Here is a 27,141-nt window from a genome sequence, read left to right as displayed (position 1 = left end):
TATTTATTTAATATTTTATTTCTTTTTTCACATTCCCAGTGGGTCATAAGTTTACGTACACTCAATCAGTATTTGGTAGCATTGCCTTTAAATTGTTTAACTTGAGTCAAACATTTGGGTAGCCTTCCAAAATCTTCCCACAATACGTTGGGTGAATTTTGGCCCATTCCTCCTGACAGAGCTGGTTTAACTGAGTCAGGTTTGTAGGCCTCCTTGCTCGCACACGCTTTTTCAGTTCTGCCCACACATTTTCTATGGGTTTGAGGTCAGGGCTTTGTGATGGCCACAACAATACCTTGACTTCGTTGTCTTTAAGCCATTTTGCCACAACTTTGGAAGTATGCTTGGGGTGCTTGTTCATTTGGAAGACCCATTTGCGTCCAAGCTTTAACTTCCTGACTGATGTCTTGAGATGCTGCTTCAATATATCCACATAATTTAATTTAATTTTTCTCCCTCATGATGCAATCTATTTTTGTGAAGAGCACCAGTCCCTCCTGCAGCAAAGCACCCCCACAACATGATGCTGCCACCCCTGTGCTTCACGGTTGGGATGGTATTCTTCGGCTTGCAAGCCTCCCCCTTTTTCCTCCAAACATAACGATGGTCATTATGGCCAAACAGTTCTATTTTTGTTTCATCAGACCAGAGGACATTTCTCCAAAAAGTACGATCTTTGTCCACATGTGCAGTTGCAAACCATAGTCTGGCTTTTTTATGGCGGTTTTGGAGCAGTGTCTTCTTCATTGCTGAGCGGCCTTTCAGGTTATGTCGATATAGGACTCATTTTACTGTGGGTATAGATACTTTTATACCTGTTTCCTCCAGCATCTTCACAAGGTCCTTTGCTGTTGTTCTGGGATTGATTTGCACTTTTCGCACCAATGTATGTTCATCTCTAGGAGACAGAACGCGTCTCCTTCCTGAGTGGTATGATGGCTACGTGGTCCCATGGTGTTTATACTTGCATACTATTGTTTGTACAGATGAACGTGTTACCTTCAGGCATTTGGAAATTGCTCCCAAGGATGAACCAGACTTTTTTTTCTGAGGTCTTGGCAGATTTCTTTTGATTTTCCCATCATGTCAAGCAAAGAGGCACAGAGTTTGAAGGTAGGCCTTAAAATACATCCACAGGTACACCTCCAATTGACTCAAATGATGTCAATTAGCCTATCAGAAGATTCTAAAGCCACAACATCATTTTCTGGAATTTTCCAAGCTGTTTAAAGGCACAGTCAACTTAGTGTATGTAAACTTCTGACCCAGTGGAATTGCGATACAGTGAATTATAAGTGAAATTATCTGTCTCTAAACAATTGTTGTAAAAATTACTTGTGTCATGCACAAAGTAGATGTGCTAACCGACTTGCCAAAACTATAGTTTGTTAACAAGAAATTTGTGGAGTGGTTGAAAAACCAGTTTTAATGACTCCAACATAAGTGTATGTTAACTTCCGACTTCAACTGTATATATAAAACACGGGTAAATCAAGTTTTTGACTGCACTGGGACTTTAAGGTTCACTCATTTGCTCCAAGAGCTTATTCCACTGTGTCATGTTCATAGTGGCACACACTTCCTTCTCACCCACTGTCTTCTTTAGTAAGCACCTTCTGAAGCATGCACTTTATCCACTTTTTCCCCAGATGTAACAGCTGATTTTTCAATATAATGTCACTCTCTGTGTTTGTCCCCTGCTCTTATCCTGCCTTGTTAAGTTTACTTCAGTGATCAAGTGCAGTTCTAATTATATTACAATAAATAAAACCTCCACAGATCCCTGTGCATCATGGGTCCTGTGAGATGCATCCAATTGCATCTCACAGCTCAAAGGCTTTATCAGAAGCAGTATGTGCTGCCCTATGTGACCACAGCTGATTAAAGGCTTTAGTCAAAGGGAAAAAGGAGTTCACGTGCGGCTATGTTAACATGGTTGTAGATGTTTCTGTGTAAATGTAAGCTATGCATGTGCATGTCACAGAGGGTACGAGTTTGTGGTCTCTGTATGTGTGACTGTGTGTGAGAGTGTATGCTTTGTTCATTGCATGTTTGTGTGTGAGCTTTGGTTTGTTTGTTTGTGTGTGTGTGTGTGTGTGTGTGTGTGTGTGTGTGTGTGTGTGTGTGTGTGTGTGTGTGTGTGTGTGTGTGTGTTGGCTGTGCTCCATTGGTGTGTATAAGAGATGAAGTGGCAGGGCGGCAGAGCTGCGGTGCCCTGTGTGTGAGTCGGGCCCTGCAGGCTGAGGGCACACTGACATGATGGAGCTGGCACCACAGAGAGAGAAAGAGAGAGAGAGGGGAAGAGCAAAAGAGAGAGAGCGGGAACTAGGAAGGGAGAGGGGGGTCGAGAGAGAGACGAGGGGGAGGGAGAGAGAGGAGGGGAACGAGAGACAGAGTGGAGGAGATATTTTCCCTTAGAATTAAATAATCTCAGTGCTTTTCATAGGTGCTCTTTCTCCAATCCTGAGTTAGGGCAGTATGCAGTCATAGATTTCACCATCATTATCTTGTTTCAGGTACTGTAACAACAGTACAGTAATTTGATCATTTGGACATGTTTTGACCCTCTACATGCCTCTCCTTTAGCATCTTTCTTCTATTTTTCTCTTAGTATATCTTCATATGTTTGACTTACACTCTGGGTGTCTGTTCCTCTATTTTAGGGTTCATCCAGGCTACTTATATTTCTGCAATTATCTTTACTGTACAGTTCACCTGTCATCCTATCTGTCTGACTCCGTGTGTGTGTATGTGTGACAATGCCACATGATCTCCTATCTCCTTAGTTACATCATGCATATCTTTAACATATGTACACTTGCATACATGAGAGACAGAAACGAGAGAGGGAAAATAGGTTGGAAGATTCTCGCCTAATTTTATCCTCAAGCTAAACTCTCGACATGAAGTAGTATTCTAACAGACTCTGATTAACTTCTAAAAGCTAATTTGACCAGCTTTTCTTTGAAGAGTGGTTAAATAGTTTTCTCTCTCTTTCTCTCTCTCATTCACTTTCCAGAGCGGTTCCCTAAATGAGCAAGAAAAATTGTTGTAATGAAGGAGTGTTTATGCTGCTTCTCCTTTTCAGCCCCAATGCTAATTGGTGACATTGCAGTTCAGTTTGGTCCAATTACTCGTTTCCTCTCTCTAAGTTGATTAGAAATCATCTCTCCTTCTTCTCAAGTTCAGCACAGAGACAATATACAAAGCTAAGTGGCTAATAAGCCTCTATCAGCTGTCCCAATTATTTCAAAATGGCTATCAACATTCTGTGCCGCTGCGACCTGAGGGATACTCCAGGCAGTTTGACAAACAACACTGCTCTGATAGAAAGGTAAACAAATTTGGATTGTGTTATCCACTATTTGGCCTCCCTTAGAAATCAGCCTTTTGCCATTCTGTGTGCCTGGGGGAATATACTTGGTTAACAGCTTGGTACTCTATGGTGTACAGATGGAATTGTCTTTCTTTTGATAATTTGTGGATTGTGTGTATAGGATTGGGTATCGATCTTGTAGCTTGCTGCTGGGTGTTTGTGATATGTTATCCAATGGTTCGGATGATTGGACATGTTATAAACCCCTTCCCCATGTTCATGTGATCCACAATACTGAACAACTAACCCTCAGCCCCTCAGTGCCCCACGTACACACACACACACACACACACACACACACACACACACACACACACACACACACACACACACACACACACACACACACACACACACACACACACACACACACACACACACACACACACACACACTGTATCCGTCCCACTCAGCCCTCCCATCCACCCCAGAACTGCACATGGAACTCATTGGTTTGAATCTCATTAGTTGCGGATGACTTGGCTAAAGCTATATGTGTAAGAAACCCCAATAAACCCCCCTAATACCTCTTTAATAGTGACAGTTAGTCTTCTCCTCTCCCCATTAGTGCAGTAAGCCGCCGTGTTTGGGATTAATTGCAGGCTGAGTTAATAGATTTGATGTGGAATGATGGACTGTTACTGATTGGGCTTTGAAATATGGCCAAACCAACAAGCGGTGTTGGAGGGGAGGAAGAGTCTGTTCCAAACAATCCCAGTTACACTCCTGCCAGCAATATGGAGCTACAGCCATCATAGGGTTGTGTGAGACTTTCATGATTATTTATTTATTTTCCCAAAGTTTTTAGACATTGGTGAAGAAATTGGTACTGACGTACTGTACGGTCATATTTAATCAAACCTGTCAAACCTGCACACACATGCACCTATAGTGACAACTGTAAGTATGTACCATACTGTCAGTATATGGTTCACATCACTAACTAGGCAAATTCCTCAGTCTGATAGTTTATGTACTGTACTAGTGGTTTTCCAGAACATATGAGAAAGAGCATTTCCACAGCCTTTCAGCAGGCTTGGCTTGGAAATGTCACGCTAATTTCAACTCTTTAGCCCTTTACGATGTGGTCATTGCTTCTAAGCTATTTTCTAGCTGTACACGGAGGGCGTTATGAAGATAGCTATTGTTTTGGACTTCTACACTACTTCCTGCCTTGGTGGTTTGGTTCTTTGGCCTCCAGGACTTGTAAAAGCTCTGGTTGAAAGACAGGCTTTGTGTGATCTAATGTCCAGATGTCATTGGCATTGGGATCATTCTATGTGACATTGCTCTGTGTAAGATGGCCACTCTCCTTGACCCACTCCATGGGTCCAATTGATTTCATGCTATTTCTCCATATTTCACTTGGTTTACCTCCGCAGTCTTAAAGTCCATTTCATAGTATTCGGTGCTGCTAGCCCTTTGGTGGCCATTTTTGTAGTTTTCTCTAAGGTAAAAAGACATGCAGCACTCTATGCTTTTGTAGTTTTCTCTAAGGTAAAAAGACATGCAGCACTCTATGCAGGCACATGGAGAAATGACAACTGTCAAGGCAACCAAATATTCCGCAAAGTACAGTCGTGGCCAAAAGTTTTGAGAATGACACAAATATACATTTTCACAAAGTCTGCTGCCTCAGTTTGTATGATGGCAATTTGCATATACTCCAGAATGTTATGAAGAGTGATCAGATGAATTGCAATTAATTGCAAAGTCCCTCTTTGCCATGCAAATGAACTGAATACCCCAAAAACATGTCCACTGCATTTCAGCCCTGCCACAACAGGACCAGCTGACATCATGTCAGTGATTCTCTCATTAACACAGGTGTGAGTGTTGACGAGGACAAGGCTGGAGATCACTCTGTCATGCTGATTGAGTTCGAATAACAGACTGGAAACTTCAAAATGAGGGTGATGCTTGGAATCATTGTTCTTCCTCTGGCAACCATGGTTACCTGCAAGGAAACGCGTGCCGTCATCATTGCTTTGCACAAAAAGGGCTTCACAGGCAAGGATATTGCTGCCAGTAAGATTGCACCTAAATCAACCATTTATCGGATCATCAAGAACTTCAAGGTGAGCGGTTCAATTGTTGTTAAGAAGGCTTCAGGGCGCCCAAGAAAGTCCAGCAAGCACCAGGACCGTCTCCTAAAGTTCATTCAGCTGCAGGATCGGGGCACAACCAGTACAGAGCTTGCTCAGGAATGGCAGCAGGTAGGTGTGAGTGCATCTGCACGCACAGTGAGGCGAAGACTTTTGGTGGATGGACTGGTGTCAAGAAGGGCAGCAAAGAAGCCACTTCTCTCCAGGAAAAACATCAGGGACAGACTGATATTCTGCAAACAGTACAGGGATTGGACCGCTGAGGACTGGGGTAAAGTCATTTTCTCTGATGAATCCCCTTTCCGATTGTTTGGGGCATCCGGAAAAAAGCTTGTCCGGAGAAGACAAGGTGAGCGCTACCATCAGTCCTGTGTCATGCCAACAGTAAAGCATCCTGAGACCATTCATGTGTGGGGTTGCTTCTCAGCCAAGGGAGTGAGCTCACTCACAATTTTGCCTAAGAACACAGCTATGAATAAAGAATGGTACCAACACATCCTCCGAGAGCAACTTCTCCCAACCATCCAGGAACAGTTTGGTGACGAACAATGCCTTTTCCAGCATGATGGAACACCTTGCCATAAGGCAGAAGTGATAACTAAGTGGCTCGGGGAACAAAACATGGATATTTTGGGTCCATGGCCAGGTAACTCCCCAGACCTTAATCCCAACTGAGAACTTGTGGTCAATCCTCAAGAGGTGGGTGGACAAACAAAAACCCACACATTCTGACAAACTCCAAGCATTGATTATGCAAGAACGGGCTGCCATCAGTCAGGATGTGGCCCAGAAGTTAATTGACAGCATGCCAGGGCCGATTGCAGAGGTCTTGAAAAAGAAGGGTCAACACTGCAAATATTGACTCTTTGCATCAACTTCATGTAATTGTCAATAAAAGCCTTTGACACTTATGAAATGCTTGCAATTATACTTTAGTATTCCATTGTAACATCTGACAAAAATATCTAGACACTGAAGCAGCAAACTTTGTGAAAATTAATATTTGTGTCATTCTCAAAACTTTTGGCCACGACTGTACATTGACACATTGACAAATCTTTCAAGGAGATGATTACGCTGGCCATTCAAAAAAATTCAAAAGTATTAATAGTGCTCACTTTAGATCAGGTACTGCAAAATGTGATTTGTAAAATGGTTTAAAAGAACACCTAATCGTATGCATAATTCATAAATTATTCAAAAGTTGTGAATAATAGCATTTACAAATTAGGTATACTACAAAACGTAGGTATACTAATAAATAAATGGTGAGCAAACTATTTATGAGTGCCTTATAAATGGTTATTACTGAACTTTATAATAAAGCGTTAACAGATTGGTCATGTGACAGCTAGACCATGAAAATAGTCACTACCCCCTTGTGACGTCATGCCAGTTCTATGCATTATTACATATTTAAAGAATAGGTTTGATTGTAGGCAGCTACTTTTGTCCTTACCTCCTCATGGTACTGTTGTGAAATTATATTATATTTCATGTAAATACTAGAATGAATAGATAATGGGTGATGAGCTAATTAAATTCACGTTTACATTTTAGTCATTTAGCGGACACTTATCCAATGCGACATACAGGAGCAATTAGTGTTAAGTGCTCAAGAGCACATCAACAGATTTTTTTACCTAGTCTGCTCGGGGATTCAAACCAGCGACCTTTCGGTTACTGGCCCAACGCTAGGCTACCTGCCGCAAATGTATTGATTGATTAGTTGATTGATTGTGCTGTTTCCTCCTGCAGCTGTTTCCTGTCCCTGTTGCTGGTGGCAGCGGTGGTGTGGAAGGTCAAACAGACATGCTGGGCATCCAGGAGGAGAGAGGTAGGTCATAGGTCAATCTCATCAGCTGTCGTAATTGTTGGAAACCATGGTGGCGTTCCAGGTAGATTACATTGCAGTTGCCCTGCGCACATCTACCAATGGTCACATGCCACATCATTTACTGCGCAGATGGGTATCAGATTACTATATCTTAGGATGCAGATGGATCTGGCGGGCGACTGGAATGTAGTCTGCCTGGAACGCGACCCATGAGCGGATCAGACAGTACAACACAGATTCAAACCCCCTTACTGGCACAAATGAGAGGGTGCTCTATTCTCACTGACTCAGACTCTGGGTTTGTGATTGTGTCTACAAATATGTGTATGTTTTTGTGTTTGTCCCTGTCTCTGTGGGTTTTAACATAATTACATGATTTCCTATGCAGTGGTAAGAGCTTCTGGTACTCTATATGTACACTGAGTATACAAAACCTGCTCTTTCCATGACATAGACTGACCAGCTAAATCCAGGTGAAAGCTATGATCCCTTATTGATGTCACCTGTTAAATCCACAGGTTAACGCAGGATTTTTAAGCCTTGAGACAATTAAGGAATGGATTGTGTGTGTGTGTGTCATTCAGAGGGTGAACACAAGATTGAAGTGGCTTTGAAGAGGGTATGGCAGTAGGTGCCAGGTACACCGGTTTGAGGTTGTCAAGAACTGCAACGCTGCTGGGTGTTTCACGCTTAACAGTTTCCCGTGTGTATCAAGAATGGTCCACCACCCAAAGGACATCCAGCCAACTTGACACAACTGTCGGAAGCGTTGGATTCAACATGGGCCAGCATCTCTGTGGGAATGCTTTCGACACCTTGTAGAGTCTATGCCCCAACACATTTTCTTTGTTCTGAGGGCAAAAGGGGATGCAACTCAATATTAGGAAGGTGTTCCAAAATGATTTCTTCACCTTTTCATGGACAATTGAACAGACAAGATCCTCAAAGACATTGACTGACCTTGTCTGTGACTCTGACTCTAGAATGTTTTCATATTGGTAGTAGACCCCCCATCACATTCTGTACCACACCCACTGTGTGCTGTTCACTAGTAGCTTCCCCTGCAGGCAAGGCTTCATTACCCCCCTCCAGTGCAAGGCAGCTCCCGACCCCCCGGCTGTTCTGAAGGTTGTGTTAATGTCACCCGCTCTGCAAACACGACTCACTCCTTAACGAGCGGAGCACAGCGATAAACAAGGCCATTCCCCTTAATTACTGCTCCTCATGATCCAATTAACTCTGACGGAGTGATGCTTAACGAAGTGGAATGGAGTGATATATCACTTAAAGCTACAACAGATGCCACATCGGTTTCATTTGTCTCTTTTTCTACTCTTCTGTTTTCTTTACAGGCCGCAAAACGGTGCCATAAATACACGCATACCAATGTGCAACGTAAATAAGTCATGATTGGGCTTTTAAAATCAATACAAACATCAGTGTGGATTTAATTGAGATGTAACATGCTCGGTTTCTGTGAAATCCATTGAGATTTGACAAGAGGACTCCTATAGTTAAAACACTGGTGGTTTTGTCCCTCCTCTGCCAAGGCTGCCACAGTTGGGGGTTTTCTCTTCAGCAAATGCTGTGCTTTCAGATGTGTAATGGTTTTAATATCACAGAGGGGAATATTCCCTCCTGTTTTAGCCCTGTCCTTTTATCAACATGTGCACATCTTATTAGTCCATTTTACTTTCATATCTTGTGTTTCAGATGATTAAGTGATTTTTCTGTTAGTGGGGCGGCTATTGATTTAGCCAAGTTTTTTAAAAGTTCTCTGCAACATTTCAATTATAACTACAGGAAGTTTTCGGCTGTACTGTATCTACTGTTGCAGAAATGTGTGTGTGGGGTTTGGATTGCCACAGAGAATATAAAATATAGCTACTGTACCTGTACTACACACCTGTTTGTGCTTATGTGGCAGACTTGAACCCAAAACGCCAAATTTTATGCCATTATGAATGAATGGTGGTGACATCTGCAGTGTAGTGTAAAGTCTCCTCTTACCTGGCTAGCCCTGTATTTGTTTAGCCTTGTTTCCCAGTGTAAGCACACTTGCTTGTGGACACGTCTACATTATTTATGAGGAAGAGTCCCATGTCACAGAAGAGCTGCAATGCTGCATGCACTGTGCCTCACTCTCTTTGTGGACACTAACACTCAGTTTGAATGTAGACTTCACCCATGGGGTAAAGTCCAGGAGCACTGATATCACACATATCCAGCTGCATTAGTTATTTTACTACATCCCATATATTACAGGGGGTTGTAGCCCTATTTTATGAACACGGTTAGAACAGAGAGGTACAGTTGAAGTCAGAAGTTTGCATACACCTTAGCCAAATACATTTAAACTCAGCTTTTCACAATTCCTGACATTTAATCCTAGTAAAAATTCCCAGTCTTAGGTCAGTTAGGATCAGCACTTTATTTCAATAATGTGAAATGTCAGAATAATTGTAGAGAGAATGATTTATTTCAGCTTTTATTTCTTTTTTCACATTCCCAGTGGGTCAGAAGTTTACATACACTCAATCAGTATTTGGTAGCATTGCCTTTAAATTGTTTAACTTGGGTCAAACGTTTCGGGTAGCCTTCCACAAGCTTCCCACAATACGTTGGGTGAATTTTGGCCCATTCCTCCTGACAGAGCTGGTGTAACTGAGTCAAGTTTGTAGGCCTCCTTGTTCGCACACGCTTTTTCAGTTCTGCCCACAAATTTCCTATGGGATTGGCGTCAGGGCTTTGTGATGGCCACTCCAATAGCTTGACTTATTTGTCCTTAAGCCATTTTGCCACAGCTTTGGAAGTATCCTTGGGGTCATTGTCCATTTGGAAGACCCATTTGCGACCAAGCTTTAACTTCCTGACTGATGTCTTGAGATGTTGCTTCAATATATCCACATAATTTTCCTCCCTCATGATGCCATCTATTTTGTGAAGTGCACCAGTCCCTCCTGCAGCAAAGCACCCCCACAACATGATGCTGCCACCCCCGTGCTTCCCGTTTGGGATGGTGTTCTTTGGCTTGCAAGCCTCCCCCTTTTTCCTCCAAACATAACGATGGTCATTATGGCCAAACAGTTCTATTTTTGTTTCATCAGACCAGAGGACATTTCTCCAAAAAGTACGATCTTTGTCCCCATGTGCAGTTTCAAACCATAGTCTGCCTTTTTTTATGGTGGTTTTGGAGCAGTGGCTTCTTCCTTGCTGAGGGGCCTTTCAGGTTATGTCGATATAGGACTCGTTTTACTGTGGATATAGGTACTTTTGTATCTTCACAAGGTCCTTTGCTGTTGTTCTGGGATTGATTTGCACTTTTCGCACCAAAGTACGTTCCATTCCATGAGACAGGACGCGCCTCCTTCCTGAGAGGTATGACGGCTGCGTGGTCCCATGGTGTTTATAGCTGCATACTATTGTTTGTACAGATGAACGTGTTACCTTCAGGCGTTTGGAATTGCTCCCAAGGACGAACCAGACTTGTGGAGGTCTACAATTTTTTTTCTGAGGTATTTGGCTGATTTCTTTAGATTTTCCCATGATTTCAAGCAAAGAGGCACTGAGTTTGAAGTTAGGCCTTGAAATACATCCACAGATACACCTCCAATTGAATGAAATGATGTCAATTAGCCTATCAGAAACTTCTAAAGCCATGACATAATTTTCTGGAATTTTCTTAGCAGTTTAAATGTACAGTCAACTTAGTGTATGTAAACGTCTGACCCACTGAAAATGTGATACAGTGAATTACAAGTGAAATAAGCTGTCTGTTAACAATTGTTGTAAAATTGACTTGTCATGCACAAAGTAGATATCCTAACCAACATGCCAAAACTATAGTTTCTTAACAAGACATTTGTGGAGTGGTTGAAAAACGAGTTTTCATGACTCCAACCTAAGTGTATGTTAACTTCCGACTTCAACTCTTTGTAGTTAAATACAAATACATGAATAAGATGTATGTCAAAAAGATAGTGTGAGAACTGTTCTATCACCTGCATGCCTGTGGTCAGTTGAGGAATGGAGTGTTAACATGTTTGTGTGTGTATGTCTCTCTCTCACACTCACGCTCTCACACACACACACACACACTTTTAGTAGGGTTTTAGCTGTGTGTGAGGGTAGATGGTGGAGAGAAGTGAGGGAAAAGACAGAGGATCCATTACTAGACTGAGGTAAACACACACGTGCTCGCTCACACATTGTCAGAAACAGTGAAAACCAATTGTCTGACTTCAGTGCTGGCAGCTCATAACTTTGTGATTAACTACGCAGGAGTCTTCCCTACCTACTTCCTTCATTACTCACCCTGCACCATCAAGCGGGAAATTAACAATGCAAATCAATGGAGCTGGATGCTGTATTTTTATGATCTTCCTGTTTTGATGTTATTAAAGCAGGAGTGATGAGATAAATTGTTGATGTTACAGTAGGTGCTCGGGGACTTGGTCAATTGGACCAAATGGGGCTAATATATAATAGCCATTATTATTTTTCGGGCTCCAACGGTCATTTCTGAACAAGTTCTCAGTTCTCTTTAAGATTGCCTTGTTAAAGTAATTTATCATGTGTTGTAAACAAGAAGTCTAGGGGTTGTTGTTGTTTTAAGCAGTTATATAAGTGACACACAAAAAAGGAACATTATAAATGATATTCAGGGCCCTGGGGGAATTGATGCTGCATCACGGTCCTCTGACGTGATCAGACGACTCCTTTGCTCCATGTAAACCGCATGTGCTTTGGGCTTCAGTAAATCATTAGCGTGAATAAAGCTTCTATGCAGTTTTATCTATATCAGTGTATTAATGTTGCACGGTATACAGGTTCCACAGCAATATCACAGTACCAAACGTCATGATACTTATGATACCAACATTTTAGAGTACCGTAGTACCATTTCATATGATACTACTACATTTTTCGGCCCTACCAATCTAAAGAACCCGCTGGCGCCTGTTATAAAATGTTAATGAATTCTGTTTTGTTTATAAATTCAGTTGCATTTTTTTAAGCAACAACCACTAGTCTTTTGTATGTGGTCATCCAATAACGTCCACTTCACTTTTAGGCGCATATCATATCACGTGTGGGAGGTGTAATCAGCCAGCCGGCAGTCGCATCCCCTTCCAGCCATCACTCACCTGCTTCTCTCCGTCCGCTCTCCCTGCACATCTATTCCTGAAAGTTTTTGAAGTATAATTTAGCTGTGATTATGACTGGGGATGCAGTCCCTGATGAGTTTTCTTTGTTACATTTGTGCATTTGATACATTGGAGCAAACCATGTCGTGGGCCATTTTAAACTAATTCCAGGTTGCTAATTATTGGTTAGATAAAAAACAAAAATCTGTCACATTACCTAGCTAACGACTTTCTAACTTGACAGTAGGTCTCGTCAAATTTGATTGGAACAGGAAGAAAGGAAAAGGGTCTGCTACTCATTTCTTGGTGCCTTACGTTTCTAAAGTTGGTATCAGTATCTTTGTGGGAGAGAGAGTGGTGTGTTTGAGTGAGAGGGTGTGAGTGAGAGAGGGTGGGACAGTCTATGTGGGTCTGTTTACTGAAGAGTGAGGAAGTTTTCATGCAGTGTTTTCCCCTTACTGACACAATGACATGCAGATCATTATGCATGTATATTACTTCCTCCCATTTCTCCAACCAAATCATAGGTAGGCCTTTGCAAATATGAGCAAATCGCCATTATATGCAGTATTCTATTATACAGTGTGAAGTTAAATTCTATATGTGTTGTATTGAGTAGAAGTGTGAATATCAGTGACGGGGATTTCCATTGGAGAAGCAGTTTTTGCCTATCTTACTGTACTGTCTTTGGTAATACGTTAAAGGCAAATGTCTCATTATTTGACTTAATTTCAATGTACTGACAGTTATATTGTAGCACTATTCACAGTAGTGCATATCATCTGTTGGCACATATCCCATGGGTGAAACTCTGGAGGGAATGTTCTAGCGAAGGTGAAAATGGGATCTCTTCAGAGTTAATTATGGATCACAACCAGCAGAGAGGAAAATACAACTGGGCTCATGCTAATTACATTTCCAACAATAATTTTTGGGATATGAGATCAAACAATCAAAACTACTTTGAAATTGTAATGATGATGCACAAGACAGCTTGTACAGACCTCTTTGATTCCCCTAATAGGGCTGCCCCTCTGTAGACTGGGGAAAAGCCCTATTTTGACAACTAACCTCATTAAGCTTGCTCTTCATCTCGCAATCAATAAATAAACAAATAAACAAACAAATTAATAGATAATGGCTTTCTTATTTAATTGTCAATTTTATGCGTTACTGTGGTAATAATTTGGTTGTCTGATGGCCATGTTAAGCAGCTTACTGCTGTAAATTAGCTTTTTACATTAGCGTTGACTCATATTTACCCCAAAATATTCACACAGCTAAAATATGTATTGGGTTTAGTCAGATTGTAGAGTATGGAAGTGGCGCATATGTCTCTCACCAGCTCCCCTCTGAAATTACCATCTATCCCCTCTAGTCTCCAGTCCAATGTAACTGCTATTCCAAACCACAGACAGATGTTGCCCAATTCTCTGATTAAATGCTGATTTATTCCTGTAATTTAGTTTAGTCGCTGTCGTCCTCAAAAGAGCAACATTAATTTTGTGGGCATAAATTAAACCATCATTTGTATTTGTGTGTGTTTGTGTGTGTTATCATATTAGGTGAGACTTGTTAAGGCTGGGCACTTCTGACCTTTTGGTGTCGGTATGATAATTACCACAATTCCCCATTATATTTATTATTTTAAATTCGACTTTGCATAAAGTAATTAACATATTGTGTAATTTCTTTGCTGTCATTATTGCATTAAAGTTTAGAGATTTTCAGCTGTATGAGCTGCAAAAACATTCCATAATGAACAGAAATGTGATTAAATTTGAGGTTTTAAGGCTATTTTTTTTTAACTTGTCCCTGCTATTCTCAAATTAGCCAGATTTGAAAGCAATTACAGCTCCCAGTAATCACATTTAATAATTTAGATGTTTGATAGTCTAGTTGTTGAAGTTATTATATTCTTCGGCAGCCACCTATTGTGTTGAGAGAGAATTATTCTGATGAGAAAGTTATTCCCATAGCATATTTCCATAGCATATTCCCATAGGGCGGCGCACAATTGGCCCAGCGTCGTCCGGGTTTGGTCGGTGTAGACCGTCATTGCAAATAAGAATTTGTTCTTAACTGACATGCCTAGTTAAATAAAACATTTTTTTTTTTAATTGCTGTGAGTTGAGGTGACTCTGAAGGCCTACAGTACTTGGCACCCTCTATAGACCTATCACTCTATGCAACACAGACCACAATCTCCTGTTGGACAGATTATGTTGTCTGGGCCAGTGGGCACCAAATCACCCTTACCCCATATTTGGCAGCCATTAATAGAGGTGGTAGATTAGGAGGGTTTAATGTGGCCAAGCATTGGCTCCCCTGGACAGCCTCAGTGTAAACAAAGCAAAGGGATGAGCCTCGATGCTGTGCTGCTTAACCTAGCCGCTGAAGATCAGCAACACTCAGTCAGATAGGCTGCCAGCTATTCTGCGTGCCACCACAGCACTTGTACACTTGCGGAGTCAAAGCCTAACCATGCTCTCTCATCATTGTATTCAAGACAGAAAGATAATCAGTTGTCTTTCCATTTAGGGATAGATTCATCGGAGTCGATTTGGTTAAAACCACAGTTTTTCCTTTCATACAGTGAAATGTATACCACCATGTTAGCCAGTCTACCATATGCTCTAAGCCATAAATCACACATTTTCATCAGAATGATCAGATTATACATAAAGCATAAGTAAACACACCTGAGTTTGTGTTAGTTTGTTTTGGGTACAAGCTGTATGATCGATAGTTAATACATTGTATTGGGGTATAGGCCGACGAGGACACAGAAGGTGGAGTAAATATGAAAGACAGGGACACTATATCAGTCTTCAAACACAGCTGTGATGTTTACGGGCCCACTGTGCATTAATGACTCCACACTATCAGCTCCTCACAGGTGACTGCTTTTATCATCTGACGGTAGATTAGTCTGAAGGTCTCCAGCTTCGCAGGGATCTGAAACACCCGCCGCAAAACTCCAATGTCAATCTTCAAAGGAGCCAGGAACCCTGCGCCTAGTGCTCTGAGGGACGTGGCAAGGACGTCTCCCTGGAGCCATAACGTGGCCCACATCAGTTTTATTTGTGATTGTTCTGGTTTCATTTATTTTCTTCCTGCAAAGTTCCCAAGGCTCACTTTTTGTAATAATATCCCTCTACACATTCTGAGGTATGTTCTGACATGCTGATCCTTGTTGTCATGGTGATTGATGGTGATGATTGACTTCAGGCTGATGTCTGAAATGTCTTCCATTTTATTTATTTTTGATAGTTTTTTGAGGGGGGATAGATCTGCTTTAATATTGCAGGTAGATTATAGCCTCCATCAATGTAATTGCCTGCATCATTTCCAATCCCCCATATATTTTTTGTAAATATATACACATATACTGTCACGAACGTCGTCAGGGAAATGACCGGACCAAGGTGCAGCGTGGTAGGCGTACATTTTTCTTTATTAAGAATGTCGCCAACAAAACAAGAAACACCAAAAACGAACGTGAAGCTTACTAGGGCTATACAGGCTACTAACAAAGACAACTACCCACAACTAAGGTGGCCAAACAGGCTGCCTAAGTATGATTCCCAATCAGAGACAACGATAGACAGCTGCCTCTGATTGGGAACCACACTCGGCCAAACACACAGAAATACAAAACATAAAATGCCCACTCCACATCACACCCTGGCCTAACCAAATAGAGAAATAAAACGTCTCTCTAAGGTCAGGGCGTGACATATACAGTGGATTCAGAAAGTGTTTTGACCCTTACAGCCTTGTTCTAAAATGTATTCAATCATTTTTCCCCCTCATCAATCTAAACACCATACCCCATTAGAAATGTTTGCAAATGTATAAAAATGAAATTTACATAAGTATTCAGACCATTTACTCAATACTTTGTTGAAGCACCTTTGGCAGCCATTTCAGCCTCGATATTCTTGCGTATGACGCTACAAGCTTGGCACACCTGTATTTGATGAGTTACTCCCATTCTTCTCTGCAGATCCTCTCAAGCTCTGTCAGGTTGGATGGGGAGCGTTGCTACACAGCTATTTTCAGGACTCTCCAGAGATGTTCAACCGGGTTCAAGTCCGGTCTCTGGCCTGGCCACACAAGGACATTCAGGAACTTGTACCAAAGCTATTCCTGCGTTGTCTTAGCTGTGTGCTTAGGGTTGTTGTCCTGTTGGAAGGTGGACCTTTGCCGCAGTCTGAGGTCCTGCGCACTCTGGAGCAGGTTTTTGTCAAGGATCTCTCTGTACTTTGCGCCGTTCATCTTTCCCTCGATCCTGATTAGTCCCCCAGTCCCTGCTGCTAAAAAACATCCCCACAGCATGATGCGGCCACCACCATGCTTCACCGTAGTGATGGTGCCAGGTTTCCTCTAGATGTGACGCTTTGCTTTCTAGCCAAAGAGTGCAATCTTGGTTCCATCAGACCAGAAATTCTCATGGTATGAGAGTCCTTTAGGTGCTTTTTGGCACACTCCAAGCGGGCTGTCATGTGCCTTTTACTGAGGAGTGGCTTCCGTCTGGCCACTCTACCATAAAGGCCTGATTGGTGGAGTGCTGCGGAGATGGTTGTCCTTCTGGAAGGTTCTCCCATGTTGTCGTGACTTTACTTCCATTCATCTGATGGCTGTTATTTAAGGAATCAACTAACTTTAATTGTGTAATTGTTACCCAATTAAATTAATCATGTAACAATTAACTCATTAGGATTTGGGGCATCACGAGAGCGGTTCTTTAAAGCGTTACCATCTCCCGAATTGAACTCTAAAGGTCTTTACCTATCACATCCATAAACAGTCAACTTATTAATCATAACCTTGTATCATATCATCATTCTGAACAGTTGTAACCTTGCATCTGCGAAAACCGAGCCCCACTTATAATTCCGTACTACACAAATTGGTTTAATTAATTATTTACTAGCTAACTATATGGTTACACAGGATAAACATACACACCTAGCGGACCGACAGCTCTAGGAATTTAAGAACGATGGAGACCGCTGTGGTCTTGTGAACCTTCAATGCTGCAGAAATGTTTTGGTACCCTTCCCCAAATCTCTGCCTCGACACAATACTGTCTCGGAGCACTACAGACAATTCCTTCAATCTCATGGCTTGGTTTTTGCTCTGACATGCACTGTCAACTGTGGGACTTTATATAGACAGGTGTGTGCCTTTCCAAATCATGTCCAATCAATTGAATTTACCACAAGTGTACTATCAAGTTGTAGAAACATCTCAAGGATGATCAATGGAAACAGGATGCACCTGAGCTCAATTTCAAGTCTCATAGCAGGTTTGAATATTTATGCAAATAAGGTATTTCTGTTTTTAAAAATAAAACACCTGTTTTCACATTGTCATTATGGGATATTGTGTGTAGATTGATTTGATTATTATTTTTTTAATTCAATTTTAGAATAAGGCTGTAACGTAACAATGTGGAAAAAGTCAAGGGGTCTGAATACTTTCTGAATGGACTGTACATACATGCATACACATACAGTGGGGAGAACAAGTATTTGATACACTGCCGATTTTGCAGGTTTTCCTATTTACAAAGCATGTAGAGGTCTGTAATTTTTATCATAGGTACACTTCAACTGTGAGAGACGGAATCTAAAATAAAAATCCAGAAAATCACATTGTATGATATTTAAGTAATTAATTTGCATTTTATTGCATGACATAAGTATTTGATCACCTACCAACCAGTAAGAATTCCGGCTCTCACAGACCTGTTAGTTTTTCTTTAAGAAGCCCTCCTGTTCTCCACTCATTACCTGTATTAACTGCACCTGTTTGAACTCGTTACCTGTATAAGAGACACCTGTCTCAATCGTTGTTTTTGAAACCAGTGGACAGCAAGGGAAAAATGTGCTCAGTGAAATAATAATGAAATAATCTGACTGTAAACAATTGTTGGAAAAATGACTTGTGTCATGCAGAAGTAGATGTCCTAACCGACCTGCCAAAACTATAGTTTGTTCACAAGAAATGTGTGGAGTGGTTGAAAAACAAGTTTTAATGACTGCAACCTAAGTGTATGTAAACTTCCGACTTCATCTGTATACACAGTCTATATACTCCCATAATTGGAGTAAACTAATGAACCAAAACACTTAGGCTTCTACTTCCAGCTTATACATACTATATGCATTTTACGGACACAGTCTATTTTACAATATGTATTATTTTGTTTGTATTTACTCCTATACTTCCGCTACCTTCAACCCCTCCCATCTATTTCTGAGGACCATCCAGTTTCATTTCTATTCGCCATAGATTTTTTAACTGCGTTTTCACAAAGTTCTGAACCCCTCCCATTTATCTCTTAACACTTATTGCAGTGTAGTCACTGATAGGTTTGTTTACTTCTTCTAGGGGTATCTCATAGCCCGCATACTTACAAGTGTATACTCATAGTGGGGACACACAGCCACATTGAAGGTAAGGTGCAGATGTATGGCCTCGCCAGCATGCAGTCAGAGCTCTCTCACGCTAGACTAAAGCAGCTGTAGAGGGCACTCTGTCCTCGTGTCTCATTAGTTAGAACACAGCCTGCCTCTCATACAGCTTGGCATCTACATGCTCTCTCTTGCTTGTTGTGATCATCAGGTTCTGGGTCCGGTTTCAGTGATGAGGGGGTTTGTTGCTGTCAGACCGATTCTAAAGCCGTAAGCGTCAATAGTGTCTGCTGGCAGCATTTTAATGTGTGTGAATTTAGCCAGTGTGTATGTGTGAATGAACACACACACCCACACACAGACATCGAGGGAATGCTGACACAAGACCTCTATCTTTGTCTCAATCTTATTTTTAATGTAGCAAACAACGTCCCCAGAGTCCGCGCTCCCCCCTTCAATCAGCTCTATTGCAAATAAAAAGGACACAGCCTGGTTTTATTGCCACTATCTAATTTACCCTGCTTTACATCCTAGAAATGTCCTTACTGTGGCTGAATTTATTTCTGATTAGCTAGATGCAAATACATTTGTCTGGGGATGGAAATTGTGGTGGCTGCAGTTTAAATCATGTGTGTTTGTTTAGCAAGCAGGTTGGTGTTATGAAAATGGACCTGTTTCAAATAATGCAAAAAATTGAGATGATACAGTAGCTAACTTTCTTTCTTTAAAAGACAACAACACTGTTTTGAGCCAAGTGTGTTTTAAAAGACAAACAGATGTTTCATTGGATTTGTAATGACATGTTTGATGACTGATGACATCTGTCAAAACTAGAAATGTGAAAAGCTTATTGTTTAATGTCAGCATATGACAATGCCTAATTATCTTTGTACGTACAGTGCCTTCAGAATTACTTCTTCCACATTTTGTTGTTACAGCCTGAATTCAAAATGGATTAAATTTAATAAAAATAACATTTACACACAATACCCCATAATAATAAAGTGAAATCATGTTTTTAGAAATGTTTGCAAATGTATTGAAAATGAAATACAAAAATATGTAATTTACATAAGTATTCACACCCCTTTGCTATGCCACTCGAAATTGAGCTCAGGTGCATCCAGTTTCCTTTGATCATCCTTGAGATGTCACTACAACTTGATTGGAGTCTACCTGCTGCCAATTGAATTGTTTGGACATGATTTAGAAAGAAACATACCTGTCTATATAAGGTTCCAATGTTGACAGTTCATGTCAGAGCAGAAACTATACCACAAAGTCCAAGGAACTGTCCGTAGATCTCCGAGATAGAGATGTGATGAGGCATATACAGTATCTGGGGAAGGGAATAAAACCATTTCTAGAGTGTTGAAAGTTTATAGGAGCACAGTGGTCTCCATCATTGGGAAATTTAAAAAATATGGACCTACCCAGACTCTGCCTAGAGCTGACCTTCTGACCAAACTGAGCAACCGGGCAAGAAGGACCTTGGTCAGGGAGGTGACCAAGAACCCACTCCTGAGAAAGAGGCACATGGCAGCAAGCCTGGAGTTTGCAAAAAAAGCACCTGGAAAGACTGAGATCATATGGCAAAAGATGCTGTGGTCTGTAACTCTTTGGCCTGAATGCAAAGCGGTATGTTTGAGAAAGCCAGGCACAGCCCATCACCCATCTAACACCATCCCTACTGTGAAGCATGTTGGTAGCACCATTATGCTATGGGGATGCATTTCAGCGGCAGGGACTGGGAGACTGTAAGGATAGATGGAACAATGAATGGAGCCAAATACAGGCAAATCTTTGATGAGAACCTCCTTCAGAGTGCAAATGACCTTGGACTCGGGGCGAAGATTTATGTTCCAACAGGACAATGACCCCAAGCATACAGCCAAAGCAACACTGGAATGGCTTCAGAAGAAGATGTGAAAGTCCGTGAGTGGCCCAGCCAAAGCCCAGACTTGAATCTCACTGCCGCTCCACACCCAATTTAACAGAGCATGAGAAAATCTGTGCGGAATAATGGGAGAAAATTCCCAGATGTGCAGAACTGATACAGACATCCAAGACGACTCAAAGCTGTATTCGGGGCCAAAGGTGCTTCTACAAAGTATGCAATGCTTATTTAAATGAGAGATTTCTGTATTTTATTTTCAACACATCAACACATTTCTTTTCCACTTTGTCATTATTGGGGTATTGTGTGTAGATGGGTGATAGATTTTTTTTTATTTTGAATCCAGGCTGTAACACAACAAAATGTGGAATAAGTCAAGGGGTATGACTATTTTCTGAAGGCTCCTGTACCTACACAGACCATCACACAATCAATGTCCCTTTCTCCCTTATGCATGTACACACACACAGAGACCCTCACACAGAGACTGTCCAATATAATATTCAGACAATATCTAGACACATGCATCAAACATACACGCTGCAACCCTGCTCCATCCCCATTGCGTAGCTTCCCCCAGCTTCTCTTTGTGACTAGGAGGTGGACCACCACTCTCAGTGAGGACACTCCGCTTAATAACGCTTTATGCTTGTTTTCCGGAGTAGAGTAGGGTTCCATCACAATACACCAGCCAATCATCACTGCTTGAATCCCACTTACAGCTTATTTTAGGATGATTTTTGAATGACTGTGCTATTATGTGCTGTTACGTTTGAGACCTGGTCAGGATGTTTCTTTGTTTAAATGAATGGCTGTACTGGTACACGGAAATACATCTCTCTGGTATACACCAGTGGAAATAGAACATGATCTTGAGCTTGCTTTTTAAAATGTGTGTTATTTGTGAGCAAGATTCATTTGGATTCTCAAATCTTTGCGGTACATACTGTATTTCCGTTCCTGGATGGTATACAGAGATTGCTAAAAGTATTAAAAGAAATTTCACAGCTGTGCAGTGCCTGATGCATCAATGATGCCCTGGAGTAATTGTTAACATTAGAAAAGCCTGGCCCCGGGGACCCTCTTCAAACCAATGATGAGTATTTTGGACGTCAACATTCTAACAGTCTAATAAATAAATGTCATATATGCTATCACAAAAATAATAATTTGGTTGTGTTTGTGTCTTAGGTACATTAGAATACGAAAGAAAATGTATTTCAAAGAACACAATAGCATTTTCATGATTTCATTATTCTATGTGCACAATGAAAAACCTTGTTTGGCAAGGATATGTGATTTAGAAACTGCAGAATCTGCTTTTTCTGTTACTATATAGGCATCAAAACGTTTTACCTGCTTGTGGCTGAAGGAGCATTTGCAAAAGTCACTTTTTGGCTGCACTGTTCAAATCAAATTGTATTGGTCAAAAACACGTACTTAGCAGATGTTATTGGGGGTGTAGCTAAAGGCTTGTGTTCCTAGCTCCAACACTGCAGTAATATACAACAATACACACAAATCTAAAATTAAAATAATGGAATTAAGAAATATATCAACATTAGGATGAGCAATGTCGGAGTGGCATTGACTAAAATACAGTAGAATAGAACACAGTATATACATATGAAATGAGTAAAGCAGTATGTAAACATTATTAAAGTGACTAGTGTTACCAGTGATTCCATGTCTATGTATATAGGGCAGCAGCCTCTAAGGTGCAGTGTTGAGTAACCGGGTGGTAACCGGCTAGTGATTGCTATTTAACAGTCTGATGGCCTTGAGATAGAAGCTGTTTTTCAGTCTCTCGGTCCCAACTTTGATGCACCTGTACTGAGCTCTCCTTCTTGATGACAGCGGGGTGAACAGGCTGTGGCTCGGGTGGTTGATGTAATTGATAATCTTTTTGGCCTTCCTGTGATATCGGGTGCTGTAGGTGTCCTGGAGGGCAGGCAGTGTTTCCCCGGTTGGAGAGCCCTGCGGTTGCTGGCGGTGCAGTTGCCATACCAGGTGGTGATACAGCCCGACAGGATGATCTCAGTTGTGCATCTATAAAAGTTTGTGAGGGTTTTAGGGGCCAAGCCAAATTTATTCAGCCTCCTGAGGTTGAAGTGGTGCTGTTGCGCCTTCTTCACCACGTTGTCTATGTGGGTGGACCATTTCAGATCGTCAGTGATGTGTACGCTGAGGAACTTAAAGCTTTCGACCTTCTCCACTGTGGTCCCGTCAATGTGGATAGGGGCGTGCTCCCTCTGCTTTTTACGGAAGTTGACGAACAGCTCCTTTGTTTTGTTGACTTTGAGGGAAAGGTTATTTTTCTGGCACCACTACGCCAGGTCCCTCACCTCCTCCCTGTAGGCTGTCTCGTCATTGTTGGTAATCAGGCCTACTATGGTTGTGTCGTCTGCAAACTTGATGATCGAGTTGGAGGTGTTTGTTGCCATGCAGTCATGGGTGAATAGGGAGTGCAGGAGGGGGCTGAGCATGCACCCTTGTGGGGCCCCTGTCTTGAGGATCAGTGGAAGTGGAGGTGTTGTTTCCTACCTTCATCACCTGAGGGTGGCCCGTCAGGATGTCCAATACCCCATTGCAAAGGGCGGGGTTCAGACCCAGGGCCCAGAGCTTGATGATGAGCTTGGAGGGTACTATGGTGTTGAAGGCTGAGCTATAGTCAATGAACAGCACTCCAGCTGGCTGGAGTTAACGCGCTTAAATGTCTTACTCCTATCGGCCACGGAGAACGAGAGCCCACAGTCCTTGGGAGCGGGCTGCGTCGATGGCACTGTGTTATCCTCAAAGTGGGCAAAGAAGGTGTTTAGCTTGTCCGGGAGCAAGATGTTTGTCTGCGACGTGGCTGGTTTTCCCTTTGTAATCCGTGATTGTCTGCAGAACCTGCCACATACGTCTCACTTTGTCTCTGTACTGACATTTTGCCTGTTTAATTGCCTTACGGAGGGAATAACTACACTGTTTGCAATCGACCGTATTCCCAGTCACCTTGCCATGGTTAAATGCAGTGGTTCGTGCTTTCAGTTTAACGCGAATGCTGCCATCTATCCACAACTTCTGGTTTGGGTAGGTTTTAATAGTCACAGTGGGAACAACATCCCCTATACACTTCCTGATGAACTCAGTCACCGTGTCCGTGTATACATCAATGTTATTTTCCGAGGCTACCTGGAACATATCCCAGTCCGCGTGATCAACGACTTATCAGAGTCTTCATATACAATTTAACAATTGATAATATTCTCACCCATCAGACTATTGCCAATTTAATCTTGTCTTTGGGTTAACTCTATTATTATACAGTATGTGTGATATAGTTTAGGTGTAGTTTTGATGGGCCATAATCAGTTCTGCAGGCTGACTGCCAGTTAATGACTGGCGGTGAATGAGGGGCAGGGAAACTGATTATAACAAAAATGATGTTCATGATATTAAGAGTCTAACAACGACAGTGTGTTTATATAGACTTATTAAGGAAAAGTGAAGAATGGGGTGGACATGACTTTAAAAATGTATTTTCTATTGTTAAATAATCAGCTAGATGTGGGATCGGTGGTTAATTGGATTGCTGTTCTGAAGTGTGAAGCTTAGAAACAGGATTAACAGTGAGATATCTGCATCCTGCTCTGCTAGTAACAGACTGTCCACTTAACGCTATAGCGCTTTCCTGTCAGACTGTTTTAACGTTAGCCACTATGATCAAAGCATTCCAGACAATCATACCATTATGGTACAGCCCATATCCAGAGTCATACATATAGAATGTCTAAATACACGCTTACCAACGCATGTGGAATTGTGACGTATGCAGTAGTGATGCGCTAGTTGAATAACGAGAAAACACTGCCTAAAAAAATCCTTAAATAGTGTAATTATTGTGTTATTTAAATCTATAGGTTACATTGAGGTTTTTCTTTCATTATTTTAGGCTACCTGGAATAGTGCATAAACCTAAGCTTTAAGGCCTAATTGTGTGCGCGCTGAATAGCCTACACGCCAATCGGCAGGTGATTTTGTGAACGCGCAGAAAAAGTTGACATCATACATGGATATTGATGGCAGTGCCTGCTACGTTTTATGTGATGATTGTGAGACGCTATACAAATTCGACCATGGAAAAAAACCTCTCTCTTAAACTGACCGATTTTGATGGGAATGTTTTTGTTATTTTACTTAGATTGACACACGGTTGCAGACCACAGATTTTCACTTCATCACCAATAGACGGACAGTTGCGGATGGGTTATTAGCAGTTTCAGGCAGGTGCGGATGGGTTATTAGCAGTTTCAGACAGTTGCGGATGGGTTATTAGCAGTTTCAGACAGTTGCGGATGGGTTATTAGCAGTTTCAGGCAGGTGCGGATGGGTTATTAGCAGTTTCAGGCAGGTGCGGATGGGTTATTAGCAGTTTCAGGCAGGTGCGGATGGGTTATTAGCAGTTTCAGGCAGGTGCGGATGGGTTATTAGCAGTTTCAGGCAGGTGCGGATGGGTTATTAGCAGTTTCAGGCAGGTGCGGATGGGTTATTAGCAGTTTCAGGCAGGTGCGGATGGGTTATTAGCAGTTTCAGACAGTTGCGGATGGGTTATTAGCAGTTTCAGGCAGGTGCGGATGGGTTATTAGCAGTTTCAGGCAGGTGCGGATGGGTTATTAGCAGTTTCAGGCAGGTGCTGATGGGTTATTAGCAGTTTCAGGCAGGTGCGGGCGAACAAACAGCTGACAAACTAACAGCTAGTATGCAGTGATGCACTAAAATGCCAAACAAACATGCACACACTAACACGCACACACACTCAACTCCACACATATCCACACTCGCACACAAGCCCTCAAGGAGTTCCACTAGTAGGCCAAATTAGACTAGTAAAGATTTGACTGTTAAATGACTTAAAGCCTCCCACAGCCAGCGGCGAGAGAAATTAATGCATGTCTCAGATAGAGGAACGTTCGACAAATTTTACATGAAAGCTGAGACTTTATCAGATTAGCAAGGCTCATTCAAGCATGTGTGAAACTGCATTTTGTTCCCCAGTGTCAAAGTGAAGCGTAACATTGGTGTCTTTGTGAGGCTATCACGGTCTCCATCATCCTCTTAGTGTCGGCTCTGCCGTGTTAGCTCGCTGCAGGGGACCACTGAGTTACTGTCGCCCAGCGTCTCTCCTCCTGCTTAAAGTCCAGGTAGGCTGTGATTGTGAAAAGCTAAATGTCAGTCTATGCACTGGTTGTCCACTACAGCCACAGAGGTAAACCTACAGTATGTCATCAGCACCTTATTAGCAAACAGGGCTGTCTATGTGGCAGGTTTGATCCGCTCCACAACAGGTGATGTTGTAGGTTACCACTGCCTTACCCAATACACTCCCTTCTCTATTGTATGATCTCTCTCTCTCTCTCTCGCCATTTTTCCTCTTTTACAATTGTGAAGTAGGGAAACATTCCTGCCACTCCCCCCCCCCCCCTCTCTTCATCTTTCTGAGTGTTCCAACCATGTGAGGGCTGAAGAGCCCCTGCTCTCCTCTTCTCCAGCAGAGCGGTGACAGCTGTCGCGGAAATGAGTGCCGGGGAATCGAGTCCCCCATACCTGGTCCTCAGCGAGTCTCACGCCAGGAAGAGACAATTAGCGAGAGAGGTTCTGTGATCAGAGCGCATCCCGACTCCCTCTCGCTGGCCTCACGCTCCCTCACCCTCCATCCTGCTTCCTCACCCACCCTTTCATGCTGCTTATCCTGTATATAAAGATTTGGACATGCAGGGATTCACTGGACAGACACAGGCTCAGGTCTGAAGTCAACTGTACACGGGGTATACATAGCTAACATGACCTCACCGTGCCCACTACTTCAACAGCTTTTCATCACTATTTATTCCCCACTTCACTCATGTTCAAGTACTCCTTCTCCTTCCTTTTTTTTTGTTGCCCTCTAGCCTCACCTCAAAGCACTTCTTTGAAGTGACTCATAAATTGTGTGTGTGTGATTTTCCTCTGGCATTGTTATTGCGCTGATGTTCAGTGTTCAGCCTGTTCCACAGAAAAAACATGATGAAGTGCAGAGAATAGGTCATCTGAAGAGGCTGTATGGAGAATGCTCACGGTTGTGTAAACAGTACTTGTAAAACGCTAAGACGAGCGCTAATATTGACACACTTAATTAATGATGTATTTGATAACTTAATGAACATAGCCATTAGCATATTGCAGACTTGTTGGCGGGTAGAGGTTGGCTTGTGGACTCAACAGCCTGGATGTGTTGGTGTAGCAGTAGTTCGGAGTAGAGGTTAAGGCTTCCTTATACTTCCCATGCGAAACAGTTCAGAAACATAGTATATTATGATGACATTTTGTGAC

General features: G+C 42.0%; 1 protein-coding gene across 1 annotated transcript in view; it reads left to right on the top strand.

Annotated features, from left to right (window-relative positions):
* LOC129858385 (attractin-like protein 1) overlaps positions 1–27,141 on the top strand; it is a 345,360-nt gene that overhangs the window by 203,103 nt on the left and 115,116 nt on the right. The window contains exon 27 of the mRNA XM_055927569.1: positions 7,240–7,318. Within this exon, the coding sequence (XP_055783544.1) occupies positions 7,240–7,318 (79 nt within the window). The remainder of the gene's footprint in view (positions 1–7,239; positions 7,319–27,141) is intronic.

Source organism: Salvelinus fontinalis, chromosome 1 (genome assembly GCF_029448725.1).
Source record: "Salvelinus fontinalis isolate EN_2023a chromosome 1, ASM2944872v1, whole genome shotgun sequence".
Lineage (NCBI taxonomy): Eukaryota > Metazoa > Chordata > Actinopteri > Salmoniformes > Salmonidae > Salvelinus > Salvelinus fontinalis.
Note: the sequence above shows the minus strand (reverse complement) of the source record. Positions and strands in the feature narration are given on the sequence as shown.